Source organism: Dendroctonus ponderosae, unplaced genomic scaffold (genome assembly GCF_020466585.1).
Source record: "Dendroctonus ponderosae isolate FM_Combo_2020 unplaced genomic scaffold, Dpon_F_20191213v2 Dpon_F_20191213_3, whole genome shotgun sequence".
NCBI lineage: Eukaryota > Metazoa > Arthropoda > Insecta > Coleoptera > Curculionidae > Dendroctonus > Dendroctonus ponderosae.
Window position 1 is genome coordinate 5,773,702 of NW_026018508.1, and position 22,599 is coordinate 5,796,300.

Below are 22,599 nucleotides of genomic sequence, written 5' to 3' on the forward strand. Positions count from 1 at the left end.
AAAAAAATGCAACTTTGATACCTTTAGAGCTTTTGGGACAGCCTGTACATTACTAAAATATTTTTAAAATGTGCCCTCGGTAGGCGTCGGACAATTCATAAAATAACACTTTAAAAATCAAACGGTTTAGCCGCAAACTTCCCGCTTGCCGTATAGCGTGAATAACCCTCTATACCGCCTTTCCTTACTAAATAGCCCTTGTTTACTTCGTAGTTAATTTAAGTGTTGATTGTTGTATATTAGATCCTACGCGCTTTTTGTATTTGAGATATTGTTCGTCTAACGCATTGTTTTCCATTATGTTCGGCAACAATAAGCTCCAATTAGTGTTCTGCGTGACTGCAAAGTGAAAATTGATTTGAATAGTTTGTTATTGGAACGCTAGTTGATCATTAAATATTGTCAAAAATTAAGTGGTGTAGTAATGGAAATGGTTTTTTTCTATATGCATTCAAAAGTTAAGCATTAGTAAAGAGAACATTGACACAGTCGGTTTAAATCCGACCAACAATGTTTGTGGGAGGTGGTCTTAACAAATCCTGGGAAAAGTTATACAAGTTGTCCCACATGGTCCATATATTAAGGGGTACATATATGCATCGATTCTCGAAAAAAAAACATTTATATATTCAGAGATCTGCAAGGCTTCGCTATTACTGTACAAGTTTGTCAGGGTTGCAAAATGGTGATAACATATTTTCTTCAAGTTTAAAATACAGGTTATTACCACTCTAAAGTTTACCCGACTAGATAAACCGCTATTACTGAAAACAGAACTGCGTGTTTATTTTTATATTTTTGTAGCAAGTAAAACTAAAAACTACAGACACTGGCAATTTTGAAAACGAAATTACATTCTGTTAGGAAACTGTTTCGAACAAAATGAGTTCTATTGGTAATTTTAATTTTTTAAGAACTAAAGAAGAAGATGAAGCAAGAATCCATTTTCCAAAAGTAAATACGTTAGATACTACCATCAAAAAGCTGATAGCGAGTAAATAAAGCCCCAAAATAGGAGGAAAATAAGCTTCAAATCCAATACATTGTTGGTACTTACGAAAACACTTTAAAGAAAGAGGCAATTGCTTTTGAACAATTAACAATTTGAGAATATGCAGTTTAATGCAAAAAAATARAATTTTTAAGTTTATTTCCTGCACTATCCTAATGACATTTGGTCGTTGAAGATTTTTGAAAATCCGGAAGTTATTAAGATACAGGGTGAAARACAAAAAAARWTTAWTGTTTTTTKAACAAAAATTACATGKACAATTTGAAACTCGAACAGAATTGAAATATTGTTATTAAGGATTTCTTCACTTWATGTTCCATAAACGACCTTTAGATCACTATATATACAAATWAATTAAAAATCATCCAGTTACATTGCCTAATAATGAAAGAAAAAATGWAAGCTTATTATTATACAAAATTTATAGTATACGGAATGACCTGCAWAACAGGCAACCTAGCAAATRATATAATGAATAAAATAATTTACAGAAAATKAGTAGCTTTAAACCRCGGATTCGAATATAGAGGCTGAATGTGAAAAGTTTTGTAATTCAAAAGGTATGTGCGATCAGACTTATTTAAAGTTCATGTAAATGTTGCATGGAAACGCATAATCTAAAATGCTCATTTCAAATATTAGAATGACCAGAAAGCTTAGTTATGAACGCTTTAAATATTTCAATAATTTGCATAATACCTAATTAGAGTACGAGTCTCTTTAGTAAATTAAGACTGGAATTACGAAAATATTTTGAATTAGAATGAGCCTAATTTAACAATTACTTCCCTTCGTTTAATTCGTACTATTAACGTTTATGCCACCACTTATTGTTTAAAAATTAGGATTATTTCCACTAATTGCAAAGTTTTGCGAATTGGCGGCACGTTCTAATAATGTATCGCGTTCGAATCACCTCACATAAGTTCAGCACAATACGCGAACATTTAAAGCATATGTGAGCTAAGTGAATTAATGTTTGCAATAATACGATTTGGTGTAATTTAAAGCACTAATACAGAATATTTTCCTTCTTTGACACTCGCTAATAGATCAGCAAACTTTGTCAAACTCTATGAAATCTCACTTCCATACAAGCCTGCCGTTAGAAGTAGTCGAAGCTCTTATCAGTTCGATATGACGTCGTTATGCAGTCGTTCCCAATGTTCCCGAGGGAACCGACGTTAAAACAATATGCCACTGTTTCACAAGCGTAAAATATTACGATAGCTTGCTCTTGTGTGCTTTTAACTCGGCATTTTATCTAAATTGATTTTTATAATTAAATTTCACTGGCAGTAGTCAGGAGTATGCAGTAAATAATGCCTAACTCTGTTCAGGCTATTTCGTTTCCATTTAAATTCGCTTTGTATCCGGTATCGACGGCGTCGAGTTCAAATTCATTAATTTACAATTTATTGCGTTTTCAATGTATTTTTTTTACACAATAGTGCCAATATTTTATGTGGGTGTATTTTATGAGATGAGCTTGTGAGTGTTCAGGTGAGCTTCGCATATTTGCCCAAGTTGAATACGGATCACGAAGACAATTTGAGATGGAAATTGGCGGAAAGTTACCCCATCATTTTATTCCACTCAAGAATATTCAAGGGGTGAGCAGCGTATTACTGGTGTAATCGACTTTAATAAAAAGGTTTACGATGAGGTGCGCGGGAAAAAATGTTGTATATTCTTCATATCCTCTGAGAATTGCAAGTTAAAAAGCTCATTATCCACGATCAAAAGTAATTCAATTTTATAATAATTATTCTTGCCATCAAACGTTTCTTAATATTGTTCTAAAATTCTTCAACAGGCAGCTTGAAATGGTCTGGATTATTGCTGCCAACTAAGTAGTTTTATTAGTTTTAGCTCTATGAAGCTCTAACTATTACTCATCATTAACCAGCTATTAATTTGAGAACGATTAGCTTAATGGTATTTTTCGGCATTCTATACCATAGTCGGACTCATTAGCAAAATTATTTTCGTGTCAGGTTTACAATAATTGATAATATCCGAATTTCAAGTAAACACCAGCAAACGTTAATTATTATTAATGAGTAGTTACATAAAGCCTATTAAGGATACGAGATTAACAATATCCGATAAACCTCGTTAAGTTTACTGTGGCTTTTCACGCAATTATGGTCGATCTTGTAAGCGAGCAACTTTCTTTACAGGATATCCAGATAACTAGCTCTAACTTATTCGCATAAATAGTCACTGGCGTTTTATTGTTATTATGGCAAATTAAAGAATGTGCTTATTATTTTAATGGAGGCAATTAGTTTGTGTGATATATGTCTTTCGGTCTCCAATCAGCTCATTTCGAAATTTTAGATACTTAAGTTTTGAGCGTCGGGTATTCGTTCATTTAATTATATTTTTAATAAACATTTTTTTGGATAATAATGGTATTTAAAATAGGCGTTTTGGACGTTTTGGTCAATTTTATTTGATTTGTATTATATATGAAGGAAAACACTCCGCCGAAATTAAATGTTGTAATTTTTTTATTACTTTTGAGTATTCGTTAATTACCTGTATATTTTACGAATATATTAACGAGCACATTATCACAGCAAGAGTAAAATCTGCAGGAGGAAATGTAATATTGATTGTCTTTTACGCACCAGAAGAAGGGAATGCTGGCGAATCCAATACTTTTGGGCTTTTACAAACAACTACATACAGTCTTTAATGCATAAATACCATAAAACTCACCAAGTAATATCGATGGAAGACTTTAACGCCCGGTTAGGCAATCAATCTATCCCACATGTAATTGGATGTTATGGTGAAGACACATGGAATGGAAACGGAAAATTACTTATAAAAAGTAACAAATACTTTCTTCAGAAAGAAAGATATACATAAATACACTTGGTCGGCAAGTGGGCAAAGATCGATTATAAATTACATAACTACAAATAAAAAACTATCTGGACAAGTACGAAGTGAAGGACACAAGAGTATATAGAGGGCCAGACAGAGGATCAGATCATTTCCTAGTAATATCAACAATAGAGACGTACAAAAAGTGGAAACAAATACGAAAACCAGCAAGACTAAACGAAGAGCTCTTCAAAGTATATCTACTTGAAGAAGAAAGTATAAGACAAATATACCAGAATAGAGTAAACAAAATATTGAACGCACAGAAACAAAGGAAGATATGAAAGCGGAATGGCAAAGCATAAAGCAAGAAGTGGAAACAACGGCATGCGAACTCTTGGGTAAAAAAAGACAAATCAGAAAAAGGAAGGGATTGAGAATATGGTGACATGAATTCGAAGATGCAGTGAGAGAAAAACAAAAAACATACATTATCTTAACAACCCCAATGCAGCTAACTATGAAATTTACAAACAAAACAGAAATGTCGTAAAGGAAATGACTAGAAAAACCAATGAAGAGTCTTGGGACATATTTATAAGTAACATCGAACATGACATACATGATAATGGTAAAGCAATGAAATAATTAAACAACCAATAAAATGATAGAGTACAGATAAACAACATAGACGAAGAATACTGGGTGAATCATTATACACAGCTGTGGTAGCAACAGCTGCATAATGCATACTTACTGAGTTATATGCGATCGTTTCTGAAGAAAAACGCGATTTTCGCATATTTTTTCCACTTTTTCGTTGTTTATGCAAATAGCACACCTTTTGAAGCTGGCGCACCTCGATATTTTCCCCCGAGCGATTCCAATAGATATCTAAGTTACGTCACGTTAGAGCATGCCAATCTGTAACCCTCCTGGACTATATGTTTTATTTAAAACTTAAATCCGTCGTTCTTATTGGTACACCCTTTACATCGAGCATGAACTAAGCGAAAAGAGAAGTGTTGGAAGGAGTCGCACCTCATGGCTGAAAAATCTGAAGGAGTGGTTTGGCTGCAACCACAGTCATTAAAATTAAAATAGCTCTGACGATAGTGAACCGCCGATAGGAGAAGCACAACAACAACAACAACACCAACAACAACTGGTAATCTAATGCTATCTAATGAAAAAATGCAGTGTTTAGACACTTTATATAGTTGGAACAGATAAATAACCCATCGAGTTCTTTCTTAACATTTGTAACTATAATTCTCCATCTTAGTTTACAAGTGGCATAACATTTCCTCAATATTTATTTGACTCAGCTGGCGAGCAAAATTTTCAGAATATTTAATTCGGAAACTCCGTTTGCATGCCATTCGTCTTTCTATATTCGTTTATTACCATAAAACCCAGAAATGAATTATGCTGGCGAGCTTAGGACGGATGTTTGGCATGAATGCGAATGCAAATAAACTTGGTTCGAGTTGAAAGCGCGGTCCTGCAATGTGCGATATTTATTCTGTTTCTTGTGTTGTGTTTTGTGTGATGTGCGCCCGCAATCCTATCTCTTGGGATTCCGTTTCGAGTAATGTATGTGCTATTCATCACGAGAAAGTAAATATAGTCAAAGGTTTTTAATTAAATGAATCGCGATGGCGAGCGCGAACGTGTTTTATTTATCCTTTTGGGTTAACTGGAGTGTTCGGATGGAACAAAATGGTATGAGCTTTTCCTCTTTGCGATAACGCTGAAAGCTTCCCGTTATTCTTATTCAAACATAAAAAGCGCAAGTTTTTCCTTGAATGGGAAAAAGTGTTCAGTCGTTAATTAAAATGTATAAACGTATATGCATAAATGTATGTCAAATACAAAAATCTGTAGTAGAGTAAGAGATGTGCTCAAATTGATATTCTCTAGGTCTTAGCGGCCAACCAAAAAGTATTTTGGTAAACTTAACAATCAGTAAATTCCCATAATCGTTTATTTTTACTGTAGCAATTTTCTTTTCATTTAAGGTTGGTTCAGCTAATGGAATAGCACTTCAACTGTATGGTCCCCACATCCAGCCACGCCACTGCGTTATCACGAATGCTGAAGGAGTTACCTCACTCACTCCTTGTCATGCTGATGCTCACACCTACGTCAATGGACAGAGAATCCATCAAACTACGATACTGACCAATGGTAGCTTAGTGAAATTTGGAAATAGCAACACGTACAGGTAAGTTTATTTTATATGTTGAAAATATATTTTTGATTGACATGGAGGAATAATTTGCCAAGATTGAATTTTGAGTTGAGGCAAATTCTTCAATTTTTTTATCAATCGTCTTTTAAAAGCGGTTTGTTGAAAGACACTTTGAGCTACTTAGAATGTACAGCATATTAACCTGTCCTCCAATTTTAAAACAGAATTAGCATCCAAAAATAGAACTGAAGAGTTTCTTACATTCCAATTTTAACTAGACGACTATAAATTAAATCAGGCTCCATCCCAGCATTTAATGATCGTATTATGTGACATGTATACAAGTGCTGTATATTTATCCGAATAAATTGATTGTTTTTATTGATTGATGGACAAACGTCTTGCTGCATCTAACAATAATACACAGGGTGCTTTATAAATATTTGAACAGCGTTTATTCATGCTCTACTTTTCGCATAAAAATACGAAAAAACTTTTTTTATAAATTTGTCACGCCGAATGTTGAAATATATTAACCGCGTTTTGCTAAATATATTGATTTTCGTATCAATTGAAAACCCGAAAGTCTTATTATAAACAGACCATGTGTGATGGTAAATTTTCATAAATATTAAAGACGATTTATAGAGGAATTCAATAAGTATTATAAGCTGGTAGGGGAGAGTGGGGTAAAAGTAAACTATTTTGACAAATACATTTTTGTTTCAAATTTATCATCATCAACATACAAATTTTTTAGCGTAATAATTGATAAAGTTACTTCGCATTGTAATGAGTTGAAATAAAAGAAACAAAAATTCAATTTTGAAAAATAAATATTTAAAAGAAGTGGTTAATGTTTACATTTACCCAACCACTTCGGGGTAATTGGAAGCATCTAATAATTCAACCATATATGTATTATAAAATAAAAGTAACTAGGTAAATGTAAACATTTTATATTTTGTTTAATGCCTGTACATTTACCCCAAAAGAATGAAAAACAACTCGTTTTGTTTTGATTTAGCTTTTTTATTCAAACATAAAACTGAAACTTAAAAACTACTTAGAAACTCGTGCATTAAAGCATTAAGAAAATAATAAAACTAAAAACAAAACTCTACCTTAAATAATAACATAAAAACATTAATTTTCGAACACTGGAACTACTTTTTCAAAGCTGTAATAAATTATTTCTCCTTTCACCTTAATTGTGGGAAATACAACCCCGAGTAGCTGGTTTTCTACCACAGAATTTACATAATTTGCCAAAACCGCAACGAAGTTGTCATTTGTATTATCTATAGATTTTAGTCCTACTACTTACTTTATTTAAACTAAAATATGTGCATGTTTACAATTACTCAACTTGACCCTACGCAAAAAAAGCAAATCTAAATTAATATTTTTATACGACTTTTAAAAAAGGGATCCAAAGAGACTTTAATGCAATGCTCTATTTTTTTTTTCAATTTGTACAAACAAGGGAAGTTTTGCTTCCTCGTTTTTGAGGAGGATGCGTTTGAGTTATGGTCAGCCATAGCCGTTTCGTAAAACTATAGAAATGTATTATTGTAGTGTATAATAAAGTGCGGCGCAATTCAGGTATTAAAATTAAAAAAAATGTACTAATTGTGCTAACTTTGTGCTAAACTCAATGGCAAAAACAAAAATTATATCTGTATTTTTTTGCAAATATATTAAAAACGAGAAAGTGCTTATAAATAATTTAAATAGTATGGGTAATCCCCACTGAGGAACAATTTTAATATCATCTTCAACAACCAAATCTATGATGCAATTTGAACTGTATTAAGGCGTTCTGAACTGTGTTTAGCTAATAATAAACAACAGTTTTAATAAATGATGTGAATAGTTTAGTTGCGTATTAACATTCTTATGTTAAGAAATTATATATCTAAAGAAATAAATTTTAAAAAGTAAGATAAATTTCAGAATTTGCCGCACATTTTATAAAGATTTCAAACCGGAAAAAAATATGTTTATCTAGGCCATACGGCATCTATGATTTCCATTTAAAAAACATAATTTTGCGTTATAACTCAAAAATTGATGATTACTTTTATTTTTATTATATTTAGAACATATTTCTACTAAAAAACCTGTCTATAAAGTGTGCAAATAATGTAATTGTAATAAATAATCAACTTTACAGCTATCATGTAAAGAAAATGGACAGGATCGAGGTTTACCTTTCGAATACAAAAGATGATAACCAAAAAATTGAGTTTATCTTAAAAAAAGGGATCGAGGTTCATTTTTTCTATCTCCTCCTGTCCACGGACTAGTCATTGTAAAGAAGAAATATTTTTACACTCGGATTGACCAGTATATCCGGCATGTTGCAGATGCTGAGTTGGTCAGTTTGCAGAATGTCCAGATATATTCAAAAAACAAAGAAGTAAATCGTTTTATTTAAAATGTTTTAAATTATCCAAAAATGCTTATTTTTAACCAATAGGTTGCTTATAGTAAAAGTCAATTAAGTCATACATATTGATAATTTACAAATGATCTCCCGAAAATTTAATTACTAACCGCCACTGGCTAAAACCTTCTTGAAGAAACCCATCGATTTATCAAACATTCTGTATATGAAAAAACCTAAATCAGTATAGATTATTTTAGATATCACTAAAAACTGAAAATCTTTTGGATGTGGAAAAGTATATTCCTAAAAATGTATTTATATGAAAAAATGTACTTAATATAACGTGTTTTATTCAAGGACAGAGTCCTGCTAATATAAACTGATTCATCCTATATGGAAATTATTTAAAAAGTGCTTAAATTTAGTCTGATTTTTTCGCAATAATATTAAAACATTCTGTATATGGCAAACAAAATTCACTTGATTGGTAAATGATTCAGCTCAAAAAGTTGACTTTGGAGCGATCATCGAACGCTCGAAAAATTGAATCTTTTTGGAATCGAACAGCTGCTTCATTCGACAGGGGAGTAGTTTCAATAGTATAAGTTTCAACTTTGGCTAGTTGAATCAACCCAAAACTTCCTCTCAAGTTTACTCAACTGTGATAGTGTACAACAACTTAGGTTAAAGATATATCGTTACTTTGATTGTAAAATATTTATAATTTATCAAAAATGCAGCATGCATGTCACATATTGCCCTCGAAATGGTATGCAGTGTACGGGAACAGCTTATTCATAGAATATAGTAAATGAAAACCAACTATAAATTAGTTACATGTAGAAATAAATCCAATATGGACTAAAAATGAGTCGTTCCAATCTAACAATACACTTACAAACATTATTTACATACATGTATAAATATATACTTTCGATAATTTTCAGGTTTGTAGACCCTGCTCAGGAAGACAGAATCCGACATCCTCTTGGAAGTATTGATAACCAGACACGAATATATGAAAGGTTTGTGAACAAATATATATTATTTAACAACAGCGCTTTTAGATTGGTTGTTCTCTGCTTTTTAATTAACTACTTTCGATGTTATCATTCCTTAGGGTTGCGTTTTCCTGTTTAATTAATAGCTGCAGTTGTGCATACGTCAAAGTTCCAACTGTATTTAAATGTACATTATCGTGTAAAGACTTGTTGCTGCATATTTCCACTAAGAAAGTAGAGTAAAACTTTTACTAATTATAACACCTTATGTAAAGTTAATTATTTGTAGATGGAAAACAACTGATCTTTGGAACAGAGTTGATTTGTGCATTATTACCCCAATATAGAGACAAAAACCGCTAGACCTTTTCACCGTTAAACCCCATGTATTTAAAGACTGCATTTCATTTTTTTGCACATGATTGATTAGCCACTCGCAGGTTTATTTTCGTTGCATTCGCTTTGCTCATAAACCGCTTTATAGTGACATGCAGATTATAAAGCAAATATTTAATTATAATTATAAAAATGTTTGTTTCATTATTACAATGCATTAATTCATTGTGGGTTAATTATGTTTATTTCCTATTTCATTGATTTTGATAGATAGATACTTTAGATATTTTAAGTTAATACTGCAATTTAAAAAACAAGGAAGCCCCATTTTTAAAGAAAAAAGTAAATGTATAGAGATTTAATATATATTATATTATATATAAAACATGAATACAAGTGTTTTTGGCACTGATTTTGTTAAAATTACTATTAGCGTGAGCTCAACAAAATACATGCAAAATCTGCCAAACCGAAACGTTCCTTTGCGTACTTATTTACTTTGTAATAGGTATAGATTGATATCCTACTTTTCTATTTCCATGGTGCAAACCACGTTTATGTTTTAATTAAAATGCACTGTTTGAAAAGAAATGCAATTAGGAACACCTATCACACCTACATTAGGTTCACCGTCCGTTCGTATGCCCTGACATTTAACAAAGCAATTTCCATATGGAAATACCACACAATGTAGACAATTAGAAATTAATGTGAAAAATCACAATGTAGTAGTAGATCGATTATTTCTATTTACTCCGAAAACAGCCGCATGTACAGAAGCAGTATTCGAACATCCGAAAGAATCAAATGTCTAAGAATATTAACTAGAGTCCAAAATGTTAAAACGAGAAGTGGAATGAACTTCAAAGTTACACTAATACCACATATATATAATTTTTTATACCCCACATGCATTATACTAAAACGATTGCACAATTTATATTTATTTTATAAACCGAGTAACTCAACATTTATTTCACCATTATTTACATATTTTTGTTTTATTTTGCATATTGTTTTTGCTTATTTAGCCGATCACCTCGCGCTCTCAGTCCAACACAAGGCACAGGTTCTAGAGAAAACATAGAGACCACTTTTGATATAGATGGCAATGTGGAGACAGTGTCCACTCATAGTGGCGCTAGGGAGGACAATCGATCTTTAGGATCTGATAGTCGATCCGAGAATAGGTATTTTCAATTAATTGATTTTTTTTTTAAATATTTATGACAGATTTTAGATATACACAAAATATTTGTTTTGCGTGGCATTAACTGACGCTAAATATAATAGGTTTTCAATTAGAGCTTAATTATCTAGAATTAAACTGATTTTAACCGGAATCGAAAACAAACTATTTAGTTTTGAGCCAAGTTAAAATACACCAACATCAATCGACATACATGTTTTACTCATTATCTGCACCTATTGATTAAAATCCGTTGTTATTTTGTTGCTTCATTACTTTGGCCATTCTAGCTAATACATAATATATGATATAAGTACATATACTGGGTCACATTCCGTGTGTAAGTTAATTATTGTTATTCAGACTAAGTGGAATGGAGCGATACGCAAGAGGTCAAGACCCAATTTTGCCAGCCGTCTTAGAATTCCCCGAAGATCCACAAGAACAATTTTTGGCCAGAGTGATAACTCACTTAGATGTAACAACGCCTACTTTTAGACTGGCACCCGCATATACTTTGTATTTATGTGCTAGGTAGGTGTATAGATACTTTAATATTGTAATTATACACATAGTTTCAATAATTTATTCAACTTGGAGCAATATTTCAGCCGACTAGTGTGTATCAAATATAAATGGGACTTACTTTTTTAAGTTGTTGCCTTATTTTACAATCTTTACAAAAACACTATTTTTCTGCATAATCACGCGTCCTATAAATATATTTTTTCTAGCGAATTGGGAATTTTTTAACCTTGTCGTCGTACAAATTTTTCGGACTTTCGGTTAGCCAATGGAACTCGAAACTACTACAAGCCAAGGGTTCAAAAGGATGAAAGTCACAAGGTGACAAGTCTGGACTGTAGGGATGATGTTCTAACCTTTTCCAGCCAAATGAACCAAAGAGAAATTAAACAAATTCCACAAATATGTTTAATTTCTCCTTCATGCCGTTTGTTGGTTGAATGATGGCTGGCGTTTCCTTGAAGAAGAATGAGATTTTTGACTGATTTTTTGCGTTTTTATTAACGGTAAAAAAGCCGTTTTCATAAAATTTTCGACAGACTACCGAGCTTTCTTCGGCGCCCGTTCGCTTTTTCTTTATTCCATATTCCGCAATCTAGTGAGCACTTCCGTAGCTAATTGTAGTTGAGTTTATGGCGATTTCAAGCGGTTTATTCGCCTATCGTTCGCCATGAAATCAGATCACCTCAATGCGTCAGTCAGGCTCGTTCTTGAACGCCGATCTGGCTTTAATTATCCAATTTTTCAAGCTCTGGACATTTCCTTGCGCTATGCAAACAAACAAGTTTACTTATAACGAAATACTTATTTGATGCTTTTTCGCTCATGATCTTTTTAATGCTAAGCGGATCTGGAATAATTAAAGTCGTTGCTGCGCCCTCCCTAATTGCTCAGACTATCTAAAATGCTACTTTGACCCGCCTGGAAAAACAAATCCAATTCACCCTTTTATATTTGTTAGACACTTGTAGCTGAAAAGTAACGAGTATTTTCTTACTCACTCATAATTATAATATAATGCGAATTTCAGATACCGAGCATCGACTCATTATAGACCAGAACTGACACCTACAGAGCGAGCCCATAAATTAACATTAGTCCTGCAGCATGCTGCTATGTTAATTCGACACACTGTCCAGGACAGAAGTACTGAGAGCACGTCGCAGGCATTTTGGTTGGCCAACGCCAGCGAATTGCTACATTTTCTAAAAAGCGACCGGCATGTCAACCCGTTTTCCTTGCAAGCTCAGGACACGTTGGCTGATGCAGTTCAGTTGGCTTTTAAGGTAATATTTTATTGAAATTACCCAAAATATGGCATTTTTTGTGTATCAGAAGTTTTACTGTAAAGCATTTTATTCCCGGAAGTTTGTCAGATTTATTTTCGATAGCTATCTCCCGAAAATGACTCATACTTCTGTTGGGTATCCAACTTAGGGTCTCTTCATAAACGTTCAAAAGTGCCGGAACAGGAACAAGCATGGGAGCTCAAAGTTGAAGTGCAAAATTGATAACGCTAACGCATTTACTATTGAGAAACAGATTTTGAAACTAAAAATAAAAAATTACCTTCATTTCAAAAAGTATCAATGTAACACGGAATAGGCCTGGGTAACTGAGTTGTAACTAACTGAGGTAACTAATGAGGGTAAGTGAGTTTTCCCAACCAACGCCAACCCAACGCACCGGCACAGTAACTCATTTCCGTTGCTGGAAAAATGTTAATGACTTGTTTTACTTGTTTTTAGAATTCTGAAATTCATCAAAATTTACGAATTTTCAGTTTTAGCCGAGTTACTAAATCCAATCAAAGGGGATGTATGATCGCACACTATCGACTCACTATAATACAAGTTTGCATCCCCTTTGATTGGATTTTCTTCAGTGTGTACACACCCGCTTCCTTCTTTTTTTCTAAATGCTCAATTTTCTAAAGTTTTACTTAAAAATACTGCCAACTTAACGTATTTTCTGTGAAAAATTTTGAAAAAAAATTCGAATCCTTGTTCGCTTTGTAAAAAGTTTTCAAATACCTTTCCAGCGTCGAATTTGAAACAAAAATCAAATCATTTTCTATCAAAAAATGAATAGAATAATCGAAAGTTTATAACAGATTATTTGGAAATCTCGTCAACTCAATTCCTCTGAAKACTGTAGAGTTTGTTAAAAACTTTTTAGGTCTAAGGGCTTTTTAGGTCTAACTGAATTTTTTTTGCTTTAATTTCTACTCAAAAACGCTCTATTTTGTAGAGTTTTACTTAAAAATACTGACGATCTTTTACGAGGTCTTTTGTCTTACGCGAAAAATTACAAGATTTATAGTTTTGTAAAAAATTTACGAAACCTTTGAAAAACACAAAAGTATTTTTTATAATTTCCTTTTCTGACAATAATGGGGGTCTTTTCAGCCRAAATGACAAAATTAATTTTGARAATTCCCCTCATTCATCGGTTTGCAGGAAACTTTAGAAAATCCTTTTCAGCTTCGAATTTGGCACAAACACCAAATAATTTTATTCAGTTTTTATCAAAATCAATTAGGATTATCTTGAAAAAAACGTCCAGCAAGCAAAAGTTAACAAAAAATAATTTGGAAAATTCGGAAAAAGTTTTTATTAATCAATTCTTTCTACGCAAAAATTGCATTATTATTTTATTTAGTTAAAATACTGACAATCTTCAGATATTTTCTGTAAAAAATGATAAGATAGATTTTATTGAAACACTGACCTCCTAACCGATTTGCAAAAATTTTTGGAAAATTTTTTGCAGCTTTGGAGTACGGGTAATAATTATTTCTAGGTCTTTTTCCAAAAATATTCCCCGAACTGACAAAGCGGAAGTTAATAATCATTTATTTGAAAACTGGGGTTTCTTCACTTTTATGTCAATATTTCTAAACAATACTGTCTCTAAAGAGAAAACCCGCGTTTTTTCTAACGTTTTACTGTAAAATACTGACAAACTGAATCTTTTATGCAAAAAAAATTAAGAGGTCGATTTTACACAAAAATTCGTCGACTTTCTTTCGGTTGAGTTCTGTTGCTGAGAAAATCTAGACTTTTTTTAGTTGTTTGATCAAAGTAGTAAAACGTTGCTCAGAAAAGGTGTTAACGACCTTTTTCTTAGATATGAAAATTTCAGTCTCGGATCTCGTAAAGCTTTAATAAATGACTTATGAACCGATGAGTTATAACTCGTTAACTCAGAGAGAGGCATCAACTCAATAGCGCAACTCAACACAGTGTTACCCAGGCCTAACACGGAAGTTACAAAAAAGCTTATAGTGTCGGTATAACATATACAATTCGAGTCGGTATAACGATACAAGTAATATTTTGCAGACAATGTTAGAAAAACTTTTAAATGCCTATTGAAATAAAACATTTCAAAAAAAGTTCTACAACGAATAATTAAATTATTCAAGGGTATATGGTGTAATTTAACCCTTGAATATCAAATATGGCCCAGCGCTTTCAACATTTACATCATCATCAGGGCCGCTGGAAAACACAAAAGAGTAACAATTGCGTCATGCAAATTAATAGAATAAAAGGATAGAAACGTACTCGTCAAGACATAAGCGTTCATCCCCAAGAGTGAAGAATAGAGTATGCCAACCAATGGGGAGGCCGCCAAGGAATTAAAATCGCAACACAGAGAACAAACTAACATTAAAAGGAACCAACAATTAAAAATTATTTATAAAACATTGAAAACCATGGACTGGTAGTAATATAGTCAGGCGACCACTCCAACACTGAGCGAATGTTCTAGGGTTAAGATTCAAAAAACAAACCAATCTATCCTAGATGGAAGAAAGGGTTATTGTAGATTCTTCCCTATCATGTAAAATGTTGATGGCATTCTTGCAATTTGGAAACGAAAAATTGTACAAGCCAAAAAACAAATTCTGAATCCAACAACTGAAAAACTAATTAACAAGCAGTCCCACACCCAACACGACAAATATTGTGGAGAACAATCACCACATTGATTAAAATTAAGTTGGCATTGATATGAGAACACTTCATTTAATTTTCAGTTCAATCAATCATTTACTTGACTTTCTGCTGAGTTCTCGTCAAATGTATATCCAAACAAATTGATGCCTATTTAGTTATTGCATTTTACTGCGTCGAAGAGTAACAGTTGAAACTGAGAAGGCACTTCCAACGTATCTTATTTTTATTATAAAATTGAACAGCGTAATAAAATGGAAGATTTTATTGAAATAAATGAATATTTGTTTAAAATTCTGTCCCCAGCTTTGAGCATGGTAATTTAAAAGTTAAGGAAAAGAGCTAGTGGTAGGTTATTTGAAATTCCATTCCAAATAACAAAAGTTGCTATGGACTTTTAATATAATTGAAAATCCTGGAAAAGTTTAGAATACTTTAGTCTGAATGCAGATTACCCCCTTAAATTACTGGGAGCCGAAATTTGAAATTAAACTTCCGTTTAGTTTTGGATGCGCGCCAAACAGGACAATTCCTATAAAATACTTTATGAACGAATGAGACGTTTATTTCCATAAAGTTGTCATCGATTAAGAGATTACATACCATTACGTTTAATTATACATACATACCATTAATTATACCATTTTATTAAGTAAATGATTACTGATCGTATATTACAAATATTGTGTTTTATCTGCTTTAATACCATAAGACTTCAAATGGACTTTTTCATGAATTCTAAATACAGTTTTATTGCAGTATTCTTACGAATATTACTTTCATTTTTCTCTTTTTGATCGGTTGACATTATTTTTTGCGTTTAATTTTGGTATTGTAAAAAATGCACACAAATAATGGTTGCTAATCATATATTTTTTTCCAGAATTTAGTTGCTTGTTTAACTGACGAACTAAATTCAGGAATGGCGTACCTAATGTCGGTGACAGGAGATGACCATCCAAGGGAAGTAATCAACATTCTTAGTGGAGCCATGAATTTATTAAGAAAGTGCAGAGTAAACGCTGCTTTAACTATCCAGGTAATAAAAGTTGGATTTAAGATATGGGCCCGTTTAGGTCAATTCGCCGCTACCTCATTCAAATGTGCAGTTCTATTTTTGATTGAATTATAGACTATACTCTATAAGTGTCTATACAATTATTAATTAAGGAATTATTTTATGCTGCTTTAAACATTCTAAGTTTACAAACCAAGAATTACAAACATTATAATGTTACATTGTATTATTGTATGTTACAATTAACTAATAATCTTGAATCATGTTATATCAAATGTGTATTATTTCAGTTATTCTCCCAACTATTCCACTGGATCTCGGCCAAGGCTTTGACGAACGTAATTTCGAATAGCAATCTATGCACTAGAAATTTTGGAAACAAACTGGCTAACCGTCTACGAAACCTTCAAGCCTGGGCAGAATCTCAAGGCCTGGAGTTAGCTGCTGAGTGCCATCTAGCTAAGATTGTTCAGTGCGCTCATCTTTTGCAAGCGAACAAATACACTCCCGAAGATTTGGCTAATCTGAGTGCTGCCTGTTTTAAATTGAACTCCATGCAACTCGGAGCTTTACTTATGCAATACAAAGGTAACAAGATTTTCCAATGAATGAAAATTTTAAGCAGATGTTTTTTTACGTAGAGACATATTTAGAGATCATACACAAAACTTAAATAAGTCGCTTATTCACATCCAATAAATAATACAAGTGAAATGTTACTGTCGTTTGTAAAAAGTGCGAATACATATCTATATCTAGTTGCATTCTCGTTTAAGCTCTCTCTCTGGAAAAAGTGAAATGCGTGCTATTTTTCAATTTAACTTCAACGACTCCGCAAAATCCGCCATTTAAAACATACATTTTTGCCTAGATAGTAGCATTGACAACAAATATTGCGAAACATTTATTATTCGACGCCGTAATCGACTTCGGGTTATAAGTACAGAGGGTCCGAAAATTATTCATTATATACTCGGTTCATCATAGTGTTTTTGAAAAGTATCCTTAAAAAATGACTTAAACAGTCGCCGTTAAAATATTAGAAAGCAAACCCGTGTACATTTCAAATTAAACCATAAGAAACGTAAGTATACACATTGGCAAACAATCTAAGCACAATTAAGTGCCAAACATAATTCCTGAAATTGGAGTTTGCATATTAAAAATGTCCGTCCTCAAAAATTTTAATATCTCAAATTGTATCTATATGTTTTGCCTATAAAATAATTTTAACAGCACTGTTATTGAAGGCTAAATATTTACGAACCCATATTTATATGAATCAAAATACAATATTTAATCGTGCAGTTAAAGATCTAGCAGTCATTTTAGCTATCCTTGTATAAAATAGTGTACTTACTCACGTGCAAATCTGATACCGTTATTTCTTATTGTGTCTAGGTGGATTTAAATGCATATATGTGTCTTCGAGTTGCTAACGAAGACCATTAAATAACGTAAAGTTTTATAGGTCACTGGGTGGTGTCCCAATTCGAGTGAAATAAGTTTTACAGATTAATTCTAATTAAACACCGTTCACAAAAATAACGTAGCTTTAATAAAAAACTAACAAATCAAGCACACTGTTAAATGATCTTATTCAAGGAGACGGAAATATGACATGGTTTGCGTGGTGAAACTAGAAAAGTATTGACCAACTTAAATTATGTTTTGATATAAAATCAACTTTATTTCATATTTTTTCGCATTTTGTATCAGGCTGTTTTATTGTTTGAGTCCAGGAGCATTCTGAAAGTTGACTGTTGGCAGCTAAGTTATCATCGTCATCAGTGATATTGAAATACATTTTCATCACGTATTTCCAGCTGAACCTGGTGAAAAAATCGCTTCTCCATCTCTTGTGGAACAAGCTGCCAAAGCTGCAGAGAGTGTGGCGGATGAACTGGCGCGCGCTGAGGGTCGCGAGGTTACTTTATATGAAGATCCTGCTCCTCCTTTGCAACTTCTTTTACCTGATGATGGATTTAGCTGTGATGTTGTGCAAGGGGTCCCACCAGGTATGATTTATTTATATTTATCTATTATACAGAGCAGCGCTAGCGCTACCATTACATTATGGTAATCAAGGCAGCCAGATGTTGAACATGATTCTAATCGTAGAAATCAAACCATGATTCTTTGAAGATAGTCAACTTTTTATTTTGGCTTTTACTTGCCTTCAATGTGCGTAATGAGAACGAAAATGTTTGTTCTCGAAAACTAAACGATAATCGAGAGATCAAGCATAAAACGCATAAAATGTTGCAAAATCAAATTGCATTTTAATAAATTATCCCTTAATTAATATTTGCTTGTTCTTTATCTCACTGTGTGCGTTTTGTTTAAAGGCCTGGCTGATTTTCTGCATCCGCTGAAAGCTGCAGGACTTTGCAGATTAGCCGCGCAACCAACGAGTTCTGGCCATTGGACGGTTTACATGAAAGCTCCAAGACCTCCCAGTGCTCTAAGTACTACTCAACCTGAGGTTAGTATGCTTTATGTTTCTCAATCTGATTACTAGAGTTCTTGTGGATCGAGGCTAAAATTGCATTCTACTACTTTAGGTTCAAGTTATTCGCCTTCACAAAGCTGGAGGTGGGATGGGTCTATCTATAGTGGCTGCAAAAGGAGCTGGCCAAGAGCGTTTAGGGATCTATATTAAATCGGTAGTACCAGGAGGTGCTGCTGATCGAGATGGCCGACTGGCGGCAGGTGATCAACTTGTATCAGTAGATGGTCAATCTCTCTTGGGAATAACCCAAGAAAAAGCTGCAGAATTCCTAGTTAGAACGGGCAGCGTTGTAACGTTGGAAGTGGCGAAAGGGGGCGCAGTTTATCACGGTTTGGCCACATTACTTCAACAACCTAGTCCTACGCCACACAGAGGTGAGTTGTTTTAAACCTATTTTACGTTCCCAGTCAATATTTCAACCCAAGCCATTAAAGTGCGATTTAAAATGTTGAGGTAATGTGCTATGTCTGTGCCATCTCGTAAAAATGAGAAAGACAGTTATAATCTCAATCACGCTATACATGACTTACAAGCTCTGAAAGTATTAATTATTTTTATGATAAATAGATTATTACAAATATAAAAATGCGCCGTATTTCAGAATAGAAGAAGAATAACACACTCAGCAAATATAAAAGTTCACATAAACAAAGCTCCATAAGGGCTTTGTCACAGGTACAGGGAGTTTTACATTACATACGCATTTCAACTCTTGGGAGTTTCATTGGACATTTTGAAATTTATGACGGAATTAATTAAGTGTTTTAACAAAAACCGCCCACATTCTGGGTGCTCCCCTGAAAATTCTAGATCACATCTAATATATCCATCAAATCCTTGATAATTTGTGTGGAGCTTTTGAGCTAAACACTTCTGAGGATACAAGCCACTTGTGCGTGTGAAACGTCAGAAAAAAACTGTTTGTCTCGGAAACTTAACACTTATGGATCCATTTTTATTTGAAGTGTTATATTTTGACGAGCGCAATTTTTTTTAAGCGCCATATCAACTTCAACTCTGAAACACTGTGTATCATTCATTAATTGATCAGCAAAATTATATAAAAAGCTCATTTATTTTTGTCCATTGCCATTAACTCATATTAACAAGTCTAACATAATAAAATATATGTTGTAAGATATTGTTTGTAAAAAACACCAATGTTACATAAAAGTCTCTGCACACTATCATATACGTATCGTTTCCGGCACGTAGCGTTTCACACACAACGGACTGCGGTTCACATTTTCCTACATTGAACGTTTCAGTTTCGTCCGGTAAAAATTGTGTGCAATTGCTCTTCTACTTGAGGATAAAGAAACAAGCAATTCTGCAATAAAAAGAAGATTTGCAGTATATTCAATGATGAAATAAAGGAAAAAGGAAGGCGAATAATAGACTTTATACAAATAATTAATTGATGATGAAAACTATTATGGCTATTTTATAATGAATAGGATTCAGTACGAGTTCAATTGATTTTTCTAAATCTATTTCAAATTTTACGATATAAAGATAAAATAAGTTTGTCAAACGGCGACTGGAAAACTACTAATTTGATCTGATACTTTATTCACATACCTTTCGACTCGTTCCGTACCGGCCGGCATCCGGCAAATATTGTGTCCGAAAATACTGAACAGAAACGTACGGTGCCTGATACGATCATAACTTTTATATAAAAGTATATGGATACGATACGTTCCCGATAGTGTGCATTGTTCATATTTACTATGATTAAATAATATTTTTTGGAAACTAAACGCTACGTGCCGGAAACAACATGTGCATGATAGTGTGCGGAGACCTTAAAAGTTAAATATTGTGCATAATAAAGCACATTACTCTTGAGAGCCAAGCTCATTAAATTAATCCTTTTCTGCTGAAATTATATATGTAATTTCTGTACGATATTTTATTTATTTGATTATGAAATAAACATTTGTTTTGATTAGCGAGATAGTACTAGGAGTTCCTGAATATAATGGATAGTGTATACTTTCTTGGGTAACTTTATGTCTTAGAATCTTTTATATGTTAATAATATAATATATGTTAATTTTTTCGAAAGAAAAAAATTAGAATTACAGCATTAACTTTGAACAAAGCCTTATAAACTTGTAATTCATTCTTTTTTAACATTGTCATCAAACCAACTTGAAACCTTTGAGCCGTAAATTTAGCCAAGAAATTACAGTCCTTTAAACACATTTAGAAACACTGTACATTTACATTATCTAAATATCCATTTGTATTTCTAAATTTTATTGAAAATGTGGTATTGCTAGATTTAACATTCCCTAACGCTAGCGTTTTTCTTACATGCAGCCTGTAATCAGGATCAAGCTTATTCCGACCAATACTACTACTACAATCATAAAAGTCCTGTGGGATCAAACGAGTCGTTATACTCAAACTCCAGTAATACGCTCTTCACTCCGCCTGTTCTTAAATCGAAAAACAACGTATTTTTCAGTTCGGACGACAGTCTTTTCAAAACGGAAAAACGAAAATTCGTGATTCCTCGAATAGAAATTCAAAGTGACGAGCCGGTGTTTAGCCTGCAAGTAACGGATTTCAGCGATCCTGCACCCAAGAACGTAACTTTAACCTATGACGAATCGGGACAGTCTATGAAATTGCAGAAAGTTGAAGAGTACATTAAACCCAAAACCAAAGCGCAGGAATTTGCTCAGAATAAAAGCTATTCGATAGATGTTAATAACAGTAACGTGGATATAAGTTCAATATCAGAAATCGATAAGTTTCTGAGCATTGGCACCAAGAAACTATCTCGCCAGAAGGCCACTTCTACATCTTTAATAGATCTATCCAGTTCTACTTCATCAATTAACAGCTGCATATACGAATCTAACTTGGATCTCAGTCAACTAGATCCAGATACTCCTTTAAAGCATTGGAAAAGTCCATTTGAGATGCGACATGCAAAAAACTTGGAAAGAGACAATAAGGCAACGAGTGATCCGTCGCTGAACAAAAAGAAATTCATTGTTAGCAGTAGGAGCAAAAGTGTGAGTGAAGAAAACTTAAATGATAAACTGACTGAATATGAGCGATTGGAAATTTTGAAATTGTTGCACGATTGGAGTTTAAACGGTTCCGACTCGAAAAGCGAATTCAATATGAATTTAAATAAATCAAAAAGTACGGATAATATTGATAGTATCACAAGGGATGACGAAAACGTCGCTTCTTTCGGCAAGTTCGGTGAGAAGTTTTTGTCAGAGCCAGATCTATCGCCGAAAAGTCGCCAATGTGGACGGCAAATTCGAGAAAAGCCTATTATTCTCGGAAAATATAGTTCAGAATCTAGACTATCAACTACATCACTAGAGGATGACTTTTTGCACAAATGCAAATATAGGAATTGTATTTTTAATATTGATTTTATTCCGAAATTTGGGACCATTACGTCAAGCACTCAAGACTTAGCTGCTTCACGTGCAAACAGCCCTCAGAAGCTTAAGGGCATTTTGAAAAATAGTAGAGAGAAATTAGACGATGCTCATAAATCCTCATCTTATAATGGTACAAAAACGTCTAGCGACTCGCTGAAGGAAAATGCTGATAACGACTGCTGGCGGAACATCAACAATTTA

At 33.2% G+C, this 22,599-nt stretch overlaps 1 protein-coding gene across 5 annotated transcripts in view; it reads left to right on the forward strand.

Annotated features, from left to right (window-relative positions):
• The window catches only part of LOC109540285 (afadin), a 153,462-nt gene that overhangs the window by 118,522 nt on the left and 12,341 nt on the right, over positions 1-22,599 (forward strand). For 4 of the 5 annotated variants that reach the window (XM_048665236.1, XM_048665237.1, XM_048665240.1 and 1 more), the window contains 10 exons: positions 5,872-6,077; positions 9,384-9,461; positions 10,805-10,963; positions 11,326-11,496; positions 12,518-12,773; positions 16,333-16,488; positions 16,758-17,055; positions 18,294-18,485; positions 18,816-18,952; positions 19,032-19,353. In XM_048665236.1, the coding sequence (XP_048521193.1) occupies positions 5,872-6,077; positions 9,384-9,461; positions 10,805-10,963; positions 11,326-11,496; positions 12,518-12,773; positions 16,333-16,488; positions 16,758-17,055; positions 18,294-18,485; positions 18,816-18,952; positions 19,032-19,353 (1,975 nt within the window). The remainder of the gene's footprint in view (positions 1-5,871; positions 6,078-9,383; positions 9,462-10,804; positions 10,964-11,325; positions 11,497-12,517; positions 12,774-16,332; positions 16,489-16,757; positions 17,056-18,293; positions 18,486-18,815; positions 18,953-19,031; positions 19,354-22,599) is intronic. The other variant, XM_048665238.1, reaches the window with a different exon arrangement.